The sequence below is a fragment of the Stomoxys calcitrans genome, chromosome 2 (genome assembly GCF_963082655.1).
Source record: "Stomoxys calcitrans chromosome 2, idStoCalc2.1, whole genome shotgun sequence".
In the NCBI taxonomy this organism is placed as follows: domain Eukaryota; kingdom Metazoa; phylum Arthropoda; class Insecta; order Diptera; family Muscidae; genus Stomoxys; species Stomoxys calcitrans.
The window spans coordinates 19,413,094-19,428,664 of NC_081553.1; the positions used below are offsets into that span (position 1 = coordinate 19,413,094).

General features: G+C 35.2%; 2 protein-coding genes across 4 annotated transcripts; one reads left to right on the forward strand and one right to left on the reverse strand.

Annotated features, from left to right (window-relative positions):
* Positions 1–1,010: 1,010 nt before the first annotated feature.
* Positions 1,011–7,412, forward strand: LOC106093657 (3-hydroxyisobutyryl-CoA hydrolase, mitochondrial). 3 transcript variants are annotated; one of them, XM_013260771.2, is made up of 5 exons: positions 1,011–1,127; positions 1,291–1,414; positions 1,502–2,223; positions 6,449–6,717; positions 7,119–7,412. In XM_013260771.2, the coding sequence occupies exons 1-5, from the start codon at positions 1,125–1,127 to the stop codon at positions 7,126–7,128; spliced, it is 1,128 nt and encodes a 375-aa protein (XP_013116225.1). In that variant the 5' UTR covers positions 1,011–1,124; the 3' UTR covers positions 7,129–7,412. The 3 variants fall into 3 exon arrangements, with proteins under 3 accessions (XP_013116225.1, XP_013116223.1, XP_013116224.1); XM_013260769.2 differs by lacking the exon at positions 1,011–1,127 and adding an exon at positions 1,135–1,219; XM_013260770.2 differs by lacking the exon at positions 1,011–1,127 and adding an exon at positions 1,135–1,219 and having other exon boundaries at positions 6,449–7,217.
* Positions 7,413–9,993, reverse strand: LOC106093656 (conserved oligomeric Golgi complex subunit 2). Its single transcript, XM_013260768.2, has 4 exons — positions 9,831–9,993; positions 8,712–9,770; positions 7,940–8,655; positions 7,413–7,717 (listed from the first exon to the last, which is right to left on the reverse strand). Exons 1-4 carry the CDS (start codon positions 9,906–9,908, stop codon positions 7,453–7,455), a joined length of 2,118 nt encoding a protein of 705 aa, XP_013116222.2. The 5' UTR covers positions 9,909–9,993; the 3' UTR covers positions 7,413–7,452.
* Between the last annotated feature and the right edge of the window lie 5,578 nt (positions 9,994–15,571).

The window sequence follows — 15,571 nt, forward strand, 5'->3', positions numbered from 1 at the left end:
ATAGTTTTAGTGGTGAGAAAGAAATAATTTTATTTTTTGTTCCTTTCATTCGACGGACAACAAAAAATGGTAATGGAATAGAGCAAGTCTAAACGAAAAATTTCATGCGCTATCTTGAAAACTGATTTTCATATGTTCGTTTCATTTGTATCACACGACATATGCAACTAAACATGTGCTAAATTTGGCCTCACATGTTTTGCATGGCTCGTTTTTGCGCCAAGCGAGTCGTTTTGCCTTTATAAATTGTGAGGGAAAAACGAGTTGTTTTCAGAACATTATTACATTTCTACAATAACCACAAATCATATGGTGCAATCTTGTTATCAAGCTGATCGACGTTTTGCTAACAAACGCAGCCTGGCCGGCTGAGACCAGCTGTTATAATCTGCCTTGATTATGAAGGGAAAACGAATCGTTTGCCTAAAACAGCTTTGGTCTGAATATAGTATCAGTCCTGGTCCTGGATAGCTGTCGAAATCATGCGACAGACAACAGGCGATATCATGCGAACAGACAATAATAACGACTAGTCGTTAGTTATATAGTACTAAAATAAAGCACATCATGGTCTCTTATTCTCACGATGTTCCACAGTGCTATGCAGAACTCACTGTATAAGGTTAAGTAAAGCAGTTATCCGACATACATTTTTTTAATTTTTAGCAGTACTTGACATTGAGGATATCAACTTTTTTTTTATTTTACATTCATTCTTTGTTTACGTTTACTCATATTTGATGACATTTTCAATCGGCAGATTTAAAATCCTTAATGATGTTCATGGGGCCTATCCACTTTATGTTTTCCCAAGTGAGCTAACCTTCTATTAGTGAATCCTGGGAAAGTGATTTAACCTTCTTAAGTGACCACTGGTCCATACCTTGTATATGATTCTACCATGAGTACCAAAATAAAACACAGCAGATATCAATAGTCGATTCGGTTTTATAATCGATTGTTCGATTTTTTGAGTCACTTATCGATTGTTTAACACAAAATAGTTGAAAATCCCTAGATCCCCCACTCAGTTCACAAATTTCTCATGAGAATTTCGATTGCGCAACTCGCTAAACTAGAAGAGAAAAATAACAGATCCGGACCTGCAGACCCTAAGCAATAACATGGTAAGTTCGAAGTTCCAAATTCCAAAGAATATTCAGTGATAGCTGTTTGAAGTGGCGTATTTTTGTGCCTTGTGATGTCAGGTGAAGTTGAGGTGTGGTACCATGATGCACCTGAGAAAATAGTGGGAAAATATATATACAACTTAATTTTCTTTTTACGCAGACCATCCAACGTATAATCTACGCATTTGGTCATCGCACCATTCCATTGTTGGCCAATCCAAACACCACTCAAGCGATACGAAAAATGTCTACCTCGGTATTGGCAACAGAATCGTCAGACAAAGGTCAGTGATGTACAACAAAATGAAGTTATTTTTGTTTTTTAATTTAAAGTTTGTTTTTTTTCTTTTGGTGTTGTAAATGATAATTAGGAATGATAATTTTGAATCGGCCAAAAGCTTTAAATGCCATTAATTTGGAAATGGTGCGCAAAATTTTTAAACATTTGAAAAAATGTGAGAAAACCAAATCTCTTATGATAATTAAGGGTACTGGCGATAAGGCGTTCTGTGCTGGCGGTGACGTACGTGCGGTAGTTGAAGCCGGCCCCACAGAGGAATCAAAGAGTTTCTTCCGTGAAGAATATACAACGAATGCCTTAATTGGCAATTACAAAATTCCCTATATTGCTTTAATTGACGGCATTACAATGGGTGGTGGTGTTGGTCTATCTGTACATGGCAAATATCGTGTGGCCACAGAACGCACCCTCTTCGCTATGCCCGAAACAGCAATTGGCCTTTTCCCCGATGTCGGTGGTTCCTACTTCCTTCCGCGTTTGCAAGGCAAACTTGGTCTTTACCTTGGACTTACTGGATTCCGGCTTAAGGGTGAAGATGTGCTAAAAGCTGGCATAGCAACACACTATTGTGACAGCTCGAAATTAAGTGAACTAGAATCGGCTTTGCTCAACTGCCCTGACGCTGATGAAGTGCCAGATATATTAACTAAATTTAATATGCCTTCGGCAAAACCATTTGTACTGGAACCTAAAATGGATCAAATCAATAAGTGTTTCTCGGGCGAAAGCGTTGAGGAAATTTTAGAGAATCTCAAAAATGATGGCAGTGAATGGGCAACAAAAACACTACAGGTAAGTAGAATAAAACATAACTGGGGGTCTACGTGCCTCTTAATGCCATGGCTCATAATTTCCAATGTAAACATCTTATCTTGCCTGTCTTCTTTAACTTATCAAGCTAAACAAATATTTGATAGTTTTGCTGCTTTCTTTATACATATATCTCTTTGAGATTTGAAGGCAGTATTTCTTATCTATTTTGTTGCTACTTTATATTTTGGCAAGTTATGTACTTAAATATTATATGTGGGGTCTTGGGGTCTCCCATAACACGAAATTTGTTGCTAATTTTCTTGTTATTTTTTTAGCGCTGTTAATAAAAACAGAAGTATTGCACTTGGCAATCAAATGACAGCTAGGGACTATTGGATTAATGAGATTGAGATAAAATGTACCTTTTCCATTGAGTAGATGATATTATATAGACATCACGTATGTATATCAGCTTTTGGAAAAACAAGTTTTTGTTTAACTAAATAGGAGAACAACCAATAATTTTGCAGTTAAAATAATGCACTATGCTGGATTTGTAGTGCAATTATAATTGTAAAGACAAACGAACGTATTAATTAGCACAACTTTTGTTTGTGAAAAAAATTGTACACACATACATACATACATATGTATGTACATGGGAGAATGAACAAAATATTTAACTAATCTAAATTTGCATTTTTTACTATTGACATTTTGATGGACATGCAAAAGCTTATGCGACATGGTGGCATGCATTAGGAAATTTTTATTTGATCTATTCTGAGATAATTCTGACCCGGTTAAGGTCCCCAGATTTATTTCCAAATATGTTAACTTGCCAACTGAGCGACACACAGTAAAGTAACTTCCGAAGACGGAGATACTTCATGCGCCAAAACAAAATTATATTTGAATTAATTTATTTCAGCACATGTAATGTAAAGCCAACAGACCTATTAAGCAATAACACAATGCATATATGTTATAAAAACTAATTCATATTGAACGCATGATAACTTAAAATAAACTAAAAAATAAAAGGCAACAGAAAAATGGGTTTACCTAGCAGACACTACTCAAACAAACCCCAAAACAAAAAATAAAGTTATTTAGTCTATCTACTGGACATTAACGCAGCAGCCATTCAAATCATCACCCAAAAGACTTCAGGTTCGATCTATGTAATCTAGAGCGAGAGGTTCGTCGCTTTAAAAGAGCCTCCAGATCAAGCTACATATCAAGTGGGTCTAAAAAGCATTCGCGAGGATATTGTACCGGAAGCGGTGAAGAGTGTGCGATTGAATGTCAATGCCATAGTGCTAGAAGTGTGTTTGTGTTGTAACCAGGGACACACGTCTTCTGTTCATCTATCTAGCCAATCAAACTCGACTATTACTAACCGCTCTAGACGCGCCTAATCTAATCAATTAGGGCTTAAACCACGTGTAATGCCAAACGAAAACCACGTGTTATGCTAGAAGACTGTACCTGTCAGAACTATAATGTTGTTGTTGTTGTTTTAGCAGTGTGTTGTACACTGCTTGTAGCGCTGGGTATCACCTATACATAAGATGGTGTTTTGGATGGTCTCTGGTATAACAGCCCAGAAGGTATTGCTTAAGCTGCCATTAGCCGATAAGACATGTCATATGTAATTTGAAAAACAGCAACTCTGAAAATTGTATATATCGTGTAATACGTACGAAAAATTAAATACGACAAATGAATTTTTAATTAAATCTTGCTTTTATTCCATGTTGTTGTTGTTGTTGTTGTTGTAGCAGTGTGTTAAACACTGAGACGACAGCCCTTGCCGATGAAGAACTCCATCGGGTCAATCCGGTGCGTACAACCGGCTGCCATGGGATTGAACTTTTGCTTTTATTCCATCGAACATACATGCAGACACATGTAAAAGTACCATACATATTAGATTACATGCTGATGAGAGCGCCCTCTATTCGTATTCGACGTACATAAGATAGGTCTTATGAGGACAGACAGCCCATATGACATGTCTTATCGTCTAATAGCAGCTTTAAACAGCAGGTAGTTTTGTCTTCGTAATAGTAGGATCTTTGTCTCCTGTTGGAAGTTGACCACGTGAGAACTGAGGAGACAGCCCGTGGTAGTTCGGAGATCGGCATTCTGACAGCTCTGCGCGTTACAGAGCTGGCGAGACCACACTAGCGCTGCATAACTTACCACAGACCGGCCAATTGCTTTGTACGTGGTCAACAAAGTTTCTTTGTCAGCACCCCAAGTGCTGCGAAAAGTGACTTGAGGACCTTGTTTCTACTTATAACTTTATCGCTAATTGCTGTGACATGTGAGGAGAACGTCATGGCCATTATTTATTTAAAGGCGCCTGGTCATATCAAATATCATAGGCAATCAGTATTTAACAAGAGCCGGTGCCGTCCGACCTCCCACTAAGACTCCGGTAGCTTTCATCTGAACTTCGCGTGACTACGATAAACACCACACAGATAGAATGTCAAAGATCCAGCCTGTATGGAGCGCATAGTTTTCCCGTGTCGGTAAAGCTATATTTCGTGGACCCCTCTTCAAAAATCCATCCACTGCTCAATATTCACTCGGATCTGTACACTACATCGACAATTAGGACGACACCAACTGACCTCTACTGTCGCTAGACAATGGGGCGACTTTGAATTTTTCTCTAAAGACAAAATTTCTATGAAATTTTCTCTAAAGACAAAATTTCTATGAAATTTTCTCTAAAGACAAAATTTCTATGAAATTTTCTCTAAAGACAAAATTTCTATGAAATTTTCTCTAAAGACAAAATTTCTATGAAATTTTCTCTAAAGACAAAATTTCTATGAAATTTTCTCTAAAGACAAAATTTCTATGAAATTTTCTCTAAAGACAAAATTTCTATGAAATTTTCTCTAAAGACAAAATTTCTATGAAATTTTCTCTAAAGACAAAATTTCTATGAAATTTTCTCTAAAGACAAAATTTCTATGAAATTTTCTCTAAAGACAAAATTTCCATGAAATTTTCTCTAAAGACAAAATTTCTATGAAATTTTCTCTAAAGACAAAATTTCTATGAAATTTTCTCTAAAGACAAAATTTCTATGAAATTTTCTCTAAAGACAAAATTTCTATGAAATTTTCTCTAAAGACAAAATTTCTATGAAATTTTCTCTAAAGACAAAATTTCTATGAAATTTTCTCTAAAGACAAAATTTCTATGAAATTTTCTCTAAAGACAAAATTTCTATGAAATTTTCTCTAAAGACAAAATTTCTATGAAATTTTCTCTAAAGACAAAATTTCTATGAAATTTTCTCTAAAGACAAAATTTCTATGAAATTTTCTCTAAAGACAAAATTTCTATGAAATTTTCTCTAAAGGCAAAATTTCTATGAAATTTTCTCTAAAGACAAAATTTCTATGAAATTTTCTCTAAAGACAAAATTTCTATGAAATTTTCTCTAAAGACAAAATTTCTATGAAATTTTCTCTAAAGACAAAATTTCTATGAAATTTTCTCTAAAGACAAAATTTCTATGAAATTTTCTCTAAAGACAAAATTTCTATGAAATTTTCTCTAAAGACAAAATTTCTATGAAATTTTCTCTAAAGACAAAATTTCTATGAAATTTTCTCTAAAGACAAAATTTCTATGAAATTTTCTCTAAAGACAAAATTTCTATGAAATTTTCTCTAAAGACAAAATTTCTATGAAATTTTCTCTAAAGACAAAATTTCTATGAAATTTTCTCTAAAGACAAAATTTCTATGAAATTTTCTCTAAAGACAAAATTTCTATGAAATTTTCTCTAAAGACAAAATTTCTATGAAATTTTCTCTAAAGACAAAATTTCTATGAAATTTTCTCTAAAGGCAAAATTTCTATGAAATTTTCTCTAAAGACAAAATTTCTATGAAATTTTCTCTAAAGACAAAATTTCTATGAAATTTTCTCTAAAGACAAAATTTCTATGAAATTTTCTCTAAAGACAAAATTTCTATGAAATTTTCTCTAAAGACAAAATTTCTATGAAATTTTCTCTAAAGACAAAATTTCTATGAAATTTTCTCTAAAGACAAAATTTCTATGAAATTTTCTCTAAAGACAAGATGGAGAATATTGTTTTGATTATTTATTTCTATCAATCCTTCACAAGACTTTTGTCTAACTGCTCCCTATAGTTTTTGTAAATAAATTAGGTCAAATGCATATTAAAATTTATCTTTTCAAACCCATTTTTTGTTTTCATTTGCAGACAATGGCGAAGATGTCGCCAACTTCAATGAAAGTCACTTTCCGTCAATTGGAATTAGGTGCAAAGTTATCATTGCCCCAGTGCCTTAATATGGAATATCGTATTGTATTGCGTCATTTGGAAAACAGCGATTTCAAGGAAGGCGTGCGTGCTCTACTTATCGACAAGGATCAGAAGCCCCAATGGAATCCCAGCACCGTAGAGGCAGTCACCGAAGAACGTGTGCAGTCGTTCTTTGCAAAATTGCCCGACACTGAAGAGCTTAAATTGTAATTGGAATATATGTGTGCATATGTATTATATGCCTGTTTCCCACCCAGCCAATTAGAATAACTTCCAGTAGTAGCTGCTTGCTTCGAAGTCATCCATTCAAAAATGTGTTTGTTCGTAACGTACACATTCCGCGCATGACGCATGACTTTTTTTTTTCTTAAAAAGTGTGTTTTTTATTTTTCCATACGATTCCAATTTTTTAAGTGTGTGTGCCTTTATTGCAATGCCGAAAATTTTTTCTAACATTCATGTGTTTAAATATTTCGATTAATGTTTACATTTACTAATTATTATTTTTTTTTATATATCATTAGAAGAAACCCCATCGTATTTTTTTACTCATAACAATGATATTACAGTGCAAAACTAATTGTATGTATTTATTTTTTTTCTACAGAAAATCCTAAACTGACAATATACATAAATACGTACATACGTAGAGTAACTACATATTAAAAATGAGAGGAAATAAAGCTAAGAAAATAGTACCAAACAATTTTAGAGTGCCAGGATAATAATTGCATTTATTTCCTTATTTGGGAATCAAACAAAATACAAAAAATAAACAACAGTGCCAAGATGTTTGATTGTTCTACAACAATTTCCTGTTAAATGTCTTAAATATACATACATAATATATTTACTTGAATAAATATTGCATCTATTAAATTTTTAGCGAATACATTACAAATATATTGCATTAATTGTTTTTATTATAATTTTTTTGTTGATTATTTGCTTACTTTAATGCTATCTTCGACAATGTTGTTTAGTTCCATTAACTGTTCCACATCACTAGGCATAAAACCTAATTTGGACAATTCAGTGGTCCAGGAGGAGACATCAACACGTAATTGGAGGCGTATTTTATCATCGTCCGACATGGTGGCACCACCTGTCAATGTTGGTTGTTGGCCTTTGAGACTGCGTAAACGGCGCAAAGATTCTTCGGTCTTTTGAACAGATGTCAGAACTTCCTTAACGACATCCAAATAGCTGGGGACAAATTAGAAAAAAAAAATACAGCTTACACTTAAATAAAGGACCATAAAACCATCGAAATTTTGTCTTCAGAGAAAATTTCATAGAATTTTTGTCTTTACAAAAAATTTCATCAATTTATTTTCTTCAGAGAAGATTTGTTAGAAATTTGGTCATTTCCTTGATTCTTTTACAGTTCGAGCCCAAAATAACCCCATATTTGATTTTGAGACTTACTCTGTAGTAATTTTGTTTAACACCTGCTCCAAAATACGGCGCACTACAGTATCGCCCAACTTGTCTCCGAATTCTTCTTTGAAATTTTTCAGAGGCTTTAACATTTGTTCCACATAAGCTGAACAACGTGTCGGCACATCACGATTTGTTTTGCGATACAAGCGTGGCAAATCATTGACTTGTTTCACATTCTCAGGACCACATTCTTGAACCACATTCTCAACCAGAGCTCGTTGAATTTCAAGCAAATGTTGGGAAAATGTTTTCTTTATATCTTCGAATGATTTCGATACAGCGTTTCGTATGAATTCCAACTGATTTTGCTGTAACTTCGGCACAGATGTTGGTTTTAGGTGTTGCGATACAAGTTGATGTTCTTGATCTGCTAAAACGCTTAATAATTTGTTGATATCGGAATGAAGAGCTGTTAACAAAGTGATGTTTTTAAACTTCAAAGATGCCATCGTCGTGTTACTCTTGGAGGTAATTAAACTCAAAACTACTTTTATCCAATGGGACAATCGCAGCAGTATTTGTATATGCAGCTTATAGAACTTTGGAAAGAGCTCAATCAGAAAAACCCCTTCTGACCAGCACGATTCTATTGCTTGCATGGCTTTACTGAATGTTTTGAATTGGAAATGGGCAGAATTGGTATTTAAAGCATCCTCAGTTAAGGGTGGCTCCAATGTAGCTTCGAATTTTCCAGCAATTTCCTAGAATGAAAAACTCTTAGCTTATTTTTCGTATATTTTTCAAAGACTTTACTCACTTGAAAACATATTTGGAAATACACTGGCAGATTCCAACGTGCTTCAAAACTTTTCGTTTGTTTGTGTTGTTTGATAACTTCAATGGAGTCCTCGGTAGCCAATAACTCCTCGATCTTACTTAGAAAATCACGCGTGCATTTATACTTGGCATAGAACACTTCCGAGTTGCCAGGAGCAAATATTGAGGACATGTGATTTTCCAAACGCATTTCCACATCGGACCAGAAGCTATTGACCACAAAGTTAAAACCCCGTAACTTGTCCGTATATTGGGTCAGGCGCAACAAATCCGTCATATGCAGTGATATGAAATTCAAAACTTTACTATAAATACCCGCTAATCCTTGTGGTGTCTGTTGTAGGTTATGCTCGGTTAATATTTCGGACATGTAAGGTGCTACAATATCTTCCTTGAAAGCCATCTCAGCCATTGTACAGGCATCTAGTGTTATGTAGATTCGTAGGCACCGTTCCAGCGATTCCGAACAAGTGGCATTGGCAATTTTCAAAGATTCAGCAAATAGGGCACGCAGCTTCTTATGTACCTCAGACTCAAGTCTACGTATATTGGTCTGCGCTTCTGCACTTAAATACTCGTTACAAAATTTCTCATTGAATTTCAATTGCACCAAGTCCAAGGCAGCTCTTTCCAAATCTACAGTCTTTACTTCCTCCCTCAATTGATTTGCCAAAAGGTCTTCCAGTTTGCGTGTGGTTTCATATACCTTTTTTAGACTTTGCAAATTCCTTCTTAGATTTCTCAGTTGCCGCTTTGCTTCCAGTTTTTCACGTATTTCCGATACATTTTCATCTATCATACTTTGAATGCTTAGAATTTCTTCTCGAAATTCTTCCAAAGGTTTTTGTATTGTATCAATTGACTGATCTAGCCCCACAAGATTCGCCGACAGGCTAACAAAGTCGGCATAATCTTCGTTGATTAGATCTATCATAGATGCCCTAAGACTTTTCAGATACAATCCCAAATCATCGCGTAATAGCTCCAAACTAGATACATTACGATTTTTATGCAGGAAATCGTCCACCGAAAAATTTGTCTACAAAGGATAGGTTGGCTTATCAATCATATTCTACACTGAAGCAACACTTATACTGACTTTCAAGAACTCATTTTTATCGAAGCAAAGCTTCTCCCCAGATTCCCTAGCCGAATTTTTGGGGACGGACTCAATCATTGTATTGTCCTGAGGACCAAAAGTCCTTTATTCCATGTAAAAAAAAAAATTAAACACAACTAAACTTGTCCACTTGGCTCTAGTTAGAGATGTGAGCGTGAGTGATTTTACGCCTACGAGAAAAATGTTAGTCACGCACTACTTTTTTTATGTTGACTCACGTATAGGCAAAATTTTACTCTTGCACAACACACAAGAAAATCACGACTGACGAGACAATCTTGGCTCACGAGACACTCGCGAACATTTCCGATTCAAGAGGCACTGACGACTCCAGGGTATCAACAAATCTCTGATATAATATATTAACACCGATTGAATAAAACAAATAAATCGAAGCGACTACATAGTTCTGTGTAACTGTATATAAATATATTTACCTCCACGCTTCAAGAAAAAAAAAAATACATCAAGCTATAGCTTCACGGCCAGTAAAACGAAAATACAGTTATGTGTAACTGTAACAACACTAAGCGAATGGAGCAACAACACGGAATCCACACAGATTCGTCACCAACGAAATCCAATTGTAAATATTTGGTCTCCCCATTTTTATGAATCTGTTGACAGATATTGTTTCTACTTCTTTCATACTTCTCCAATAGTGACAGTGTGCTAAATTGGCATGTTAAAATAGCGTATGATTTGAGTGCGTGCAAAGAATGTTGTTATTGTTATTATTTTTTATCGTTAGTAGTGATTTTCTCGTGAGTCGTGAATAGTGTCATAAGCATGATTTCAATCACTTACACACTATCACGTAATTAGATTTGGATCTATATCGTGAATCAAGTGATTCACGCGAGACACAACAACTCACGAGTCACGTGCACACCTCTAGCTCTAATCAGCTGTGATGTATTGGTTATTCAAAGAAGCCGGTAAATTGGTAACCATCAGAGATGGGAAACTTCATTTTACTTGTTACACTTTATTAAATGGCGTTCATACATTTTTAAATGTAAGACTCCAAATCGCAATGTGAAGCAGAGAAAGAAGTAGGTGGCCTCAAAAGAAATGTCAAGGATCAAGCAGAATCTGCAATTAAAATAGATAATGATCTGCGTATGGTGCGATTCATGGTGCGAATCAACACAAACAAAGAAACTTGCGCTCGTGTGTGTAAGTGTGCAGATAAAATGGGAGAAACACTAACTAATAGTTCGGCCTGTAAACGAACAAAAACTGATTTCGGTTCGTTTATCTTATTTTAAAGGAAGAATTTATAGAACGAAAAACGTAAGCATTACTATTCAAAAATAGGTTCATGTATATCGTAACTGTTGTCAAAAATGCGAAGCAAATGACAAAACCAGTCACTTGATAATTTGCTTTCGAGCGAGAATTTTTTTTTACCTAAAATGGACAGCGAAAAACAAGTGAAATTATACAAATTTTAGCATTTAAGAACCATAGATGCCCACCACGGATTCTATGATAAAAAAGGGGGCACAAAAGGTTGTCTATAACAATTTAAGGACATATTTCTAAAGCGTACTTCTGCAAATATGAACACAAATTAGAGCTTCTAAAATAAAAATTTTTACTTTGTGTCTCGAGGTAGTTTTAGAATGTTGGGATCCTCCTCACCCGCGCCAAAAAAGGAAACGCCAATGGATGATTCCATTTATTTTTATTAAACACAACATTTTTTTATCTGTCAATTATGTTTGGAGCTTGTGTATGTCATTTAAATAAAGGAAATCTCAACATATTTGCATAATCGTAAATACAAATAATCGTAAATACAAAGTATTCACAAAAAGTTATGAAGGCTTTATAAACTACTAATAGACATTTTCAGCAAAAACTGTATTCACAAACCTTTAATAGCCCATAAAAGCTTTGTTCAGTGAGCACAAGTTATTGTAGGGTCTGACCTACTTTAACCCAGGATGTGCACTTATAAGGTGAGGTCATGCGAACAGCTAAGTACAATTTTTTTTGTTTTGATTTTGCAGTTAATCTAAATGTCAAAGGCTTGATAACACAGCTGTGATTTTTTCTAAATCTTAAAAAGATGTTCTATTAGATCCGATATTCCACACATAAGCAACAAAACAGCGTGAAAATTATGAAAATACATATATAAAACAATCAATTTACGGTATTTGCCACTCAAGGTAGTAGATTTTTGGGGGGAGATTTTTTTTGTTGTGCAAATGACCATACATCTTTATTGTACCATAACTTTAACCAAATAAATGTTTCAATTAAACGAGAATGTTGCGAGCCTTTGAAAAATGATCACCTAACGTTGCATATCGTTAGGTGAAAAATAAAAAAAAATAAAAAATATATATAAAGGGTGATTTTTTTGAGGTTAGGATTTTCATGCATTAGTATTTGACAGATCACGTGGGATTTCAGACATGGTGTCAAAGAGAAAGATGCTCAGTATGCTTTGACATTTCATCATGAATAGACTTACTAACGAGCAACGCTTGCAAATCATTGTATTTTATTACCAAAATCAGTGTTCGGTTCGAAATGTGTTCAAATTTTGACAAATTTTGTTCAGCGATGAGGCTCATTTCTGGTTGAATGGCTACGTAAATAAGCAAAATTGCCGCATTTGGAGTGAAGAGCAACCAGAAGCCGTTCAAGAACCGAACGGAAAATGCACTGTTTGGTGTGGTTTGTACGCTGGTGGAATCATTGGACCGTATTTTTTCAAAGATGCTGTTGGACGCAACGTTACGGTGAATGAACACATTTCGAACCGAACACTGATTTTGGTAATAAAATTCAATGATTTGCAAGCGTTGCTCGTTAGTAAGTCTATTCATGATGAAATGTCAAAGCATACTGAGCATGAAAATCCTAACCTCAAAAAAATCACCCTTTATATTTTATACTACTTTATTAATAATCACACATTTTTTTAAAACATTCTAAAAATTTGACAGAAGGATTTCTAATGTGTCTGCGAAATAATTTGGAGGACTCTTATACATATTTTGAAACATGTCGACAAAAGCCCCAAATATTTGAACGCAAAAATAACAATCTTTTATTTGGTGTCTCCCATATTTTTTGTACGGTGTAGATCAGCTGATTGCAAATCTATGGTAATACCATGGCGAAATAATTAAAGGTGATCTAATTTGTAAAACAACCACAAATCATATGGAGCAATCCAAGCCGATCAACGTTTTTCCAACACACACGAGCATATTCCCTGCGAGAAAGAAGATAACAACAAAGAGAATGCAAACAAAAATCTGACATCTCAATACTTAATGCCTTATTAAATCCCCCTTGGCCGGCTGCTAACTGTTGCTCGCGTGAGACCACCTTATTTAATCCGCCTTGCCCACCACCGTAGGATAGCGGGTATATTCATTTAGTCATTCCGTTTGCAACACATCGATTTCCGATATCAATTTTCGACCCTACAAAGTATTTATATTTCAGATCGTCGTAAAATTTTTAGACAATTTAAAGATGTTCGTGTGTCTGTCCATCTGTTGTAATCACTTTACAGCCCTCAAAACTTGAGATATTAAGTTGAAATATGGCACAGATATGTCTTTTTGATGCACGCTGGTTAAGTTCTTGAACTGGCGAAATCGAACCATATTTGGATATAATTGCTATATAGACAGATCTGCCGATAAAGGGTCTAATGCCCACAAATGCTTTAATTTTTATCCGATTTCGCTGAAATTTGAAACAGTGAGTAGTTTTAGGCCTCTCAACATAGGACACAAATATGGTTCAGATCGGACAATATTTAGCCCAGCCCTTAGAAGCTGCCATATTGACCGATCTGCCAATAAGTGTCTGAGGGCCATAAAAGCTTTATTTATTACCCGATTTCACTGAAATTTAAAACTGTGAGTAGTTTTACGCCTCCCAACATAGGACACAAATATGGACAAATATCGATCGGACTATATTTAGATATAGCTGTCATATAGACCGATCTGCCGATAAAGGGTGGGTTATCTTAAGTCTCCCGGCATCTGACCTAAATATGAATCAAATTGGACTATATTTAGATATAGCTGCCATATAGACCGATCTGCCGATAAAGGGTCTAAAGCCCATAAAAGCTTTAGTTTCACGCCTCCCAGAATAGGACCCAAGTATGGTTCAGATCGGACTATATTTGGATATAGTATGTCATATTGACCGATATGCCGCTTAAGTGTCTGAAGCTCATAAAAGCTTTTAAAAGCCGATTTTGTTGAAATTTGAAGTACAAAATTCAACAGTGAATAATATTTATTAAACCAATCAATGTCCGTGCCGAATTTTGGTGCATAAGTTATCCAAATTTTACCGGATTGTGACGAAAGGGGGTTTACATATATACCCGAGGTGGTGGGTATCCAAAGTTCGGCCCGGCCGAATTTTATGCCTTTTTACTTGTTTTTATATATATTTGAATTTGACAGCTGGTTTTCATAAAACAACAGTTCGAGTCTGCAAATTTCTGCTGGCAAAAAAACCTCCAGTAGAAATTTACAAGCTCTCAATCACCAAACTCTCAAAATTTTGCCCGCTCTCACGCACTCCCGATCTCTTCCGCTGACAAATAAAGTAAGCGAACGACTTCCAGTAACAATTTGTGCAAATTTTCACAAAATTTTGAGTACAAGAACACAATTAAAACTAGCATTCGATTATTGGTCATTGCGTTATTGAGGTTTGGCGTTTCTGATTTAACCACTGACTAAATGTGTGGAATAGTGCGGAATTTTTAATCGTTCATACCGATTGAAAACGAGGGAGACTTTTCAGGAAAAAAAGGTGGGACTTCAGTTGGAACCGTAAGGGGAGCTTCGCGCAAAAAATTACCAGTCAATGGATGTACTTCATTGGGGAAATCGAGCACAGCGGCCTGGGATTTGGCATTGTTTCTTTTCGCTCGAGGAATTTTGTAAACTCTTCAATGGTGAAGTTCCAATTTTAGATGAGACTTTACGGAAGCCTTACACAGTCCGTGGAGGTATAGAGGAACGGATATTCAATTTATTCGTTGGCCAGTGTAGCTAAGTTGTCTACGTTTTCGATTGGCGTAAACAAAGTTGCGACTTACATATCAGGGACCAAGATCGGAAGCCTTACACAGTCCGTGGTGGTATAGAGGAACGGATATCCAATTTATTCGTTGGCAAGTGTAGCTAAGTTGTCGTAAACAAAGTTACGACTTATCAGGGACCTAGATCGGGTGTCTTTCTTTAAAGCTCAATTCAGCATTGTCGAGCCTTTCACGTACATGAATCAGTGCATCGTTATCCAAGTGTTGCTTTAAGGATGTTTTGAGGCTAAAAATCTTCTTGAGAAATATTATAACACTTGGCCTCGGTTTTTAGAGCATAAAAGGTGTCGATGCCATACTATTCAGTTTTAATACCCTCCACAATGGGATGGGGGGTATACTAATTTCGTCATTCTGTTTGTAACACCTCGAAATATGCGTCTAAGACCCTACAAAGTATATATTGGGTTGCCCAATAAGTAATTGCGGATTTTTTAAAAGAAAGTAAATGCATTTTTAATAAAACTTAGAATGAACTTTAATCAAATATACTTTTTTTACACTTTTTTTCTAAAGCAAGCTAAAAGTAACAGCTGATAACTGACAGAAGAAAGAACGCCGACTATATGAAAAATCCGCAATTACTTTTTGGGCAACCCAATATATTCTTAAT

What these genes read in the sequence shown, in the direction of transcription:
- LOC106093657 (XM_013260769.2), top strand. An exon ending in AACAGAATCGTCAGACAAAG is followed by an intron (nt 1,415 to 1,501) that starts GTCAGTGATGTA and finishes AATGATAATTAG; the next exon opens with GAATGATAATTTTGAATCGG. An exon ending in GGGCAACAAAAACACTACAG is followed by an intron (nt 2,224 to 6,448) that starts GTAAGTAGAATA and finishes TTTCATTTGCAG; the next exon opens with ACAATGGCGAAGATGTCGCC.
- LOC106093656 (XM_013260768.2), bottom strand. Translation starts at nt 9,908, where the DNA reads ATGATTGAGTCCGTCCCCAAAAATTCGGCTAGGGAATCTGGGGAGAAG. An exon ending in ATAAAAATGAGTTCTTGAAA is followed by an intron (nt 9,771 to 9,830) that starts GTCAGTATAAGT and finishes TATCCTTTGTAG; the next exon opens with ACAAATTTTTCGGTGGACGA. An exon ending in ATTTCCAAATATGTTTTCAA is followed by an intron (nt 8,656 to 8,711) that starts GTGAGTAAAGTC and finishes TTTTCATTCTAG; the next exon opens with GAAATTGCTGGAAAATTCGA.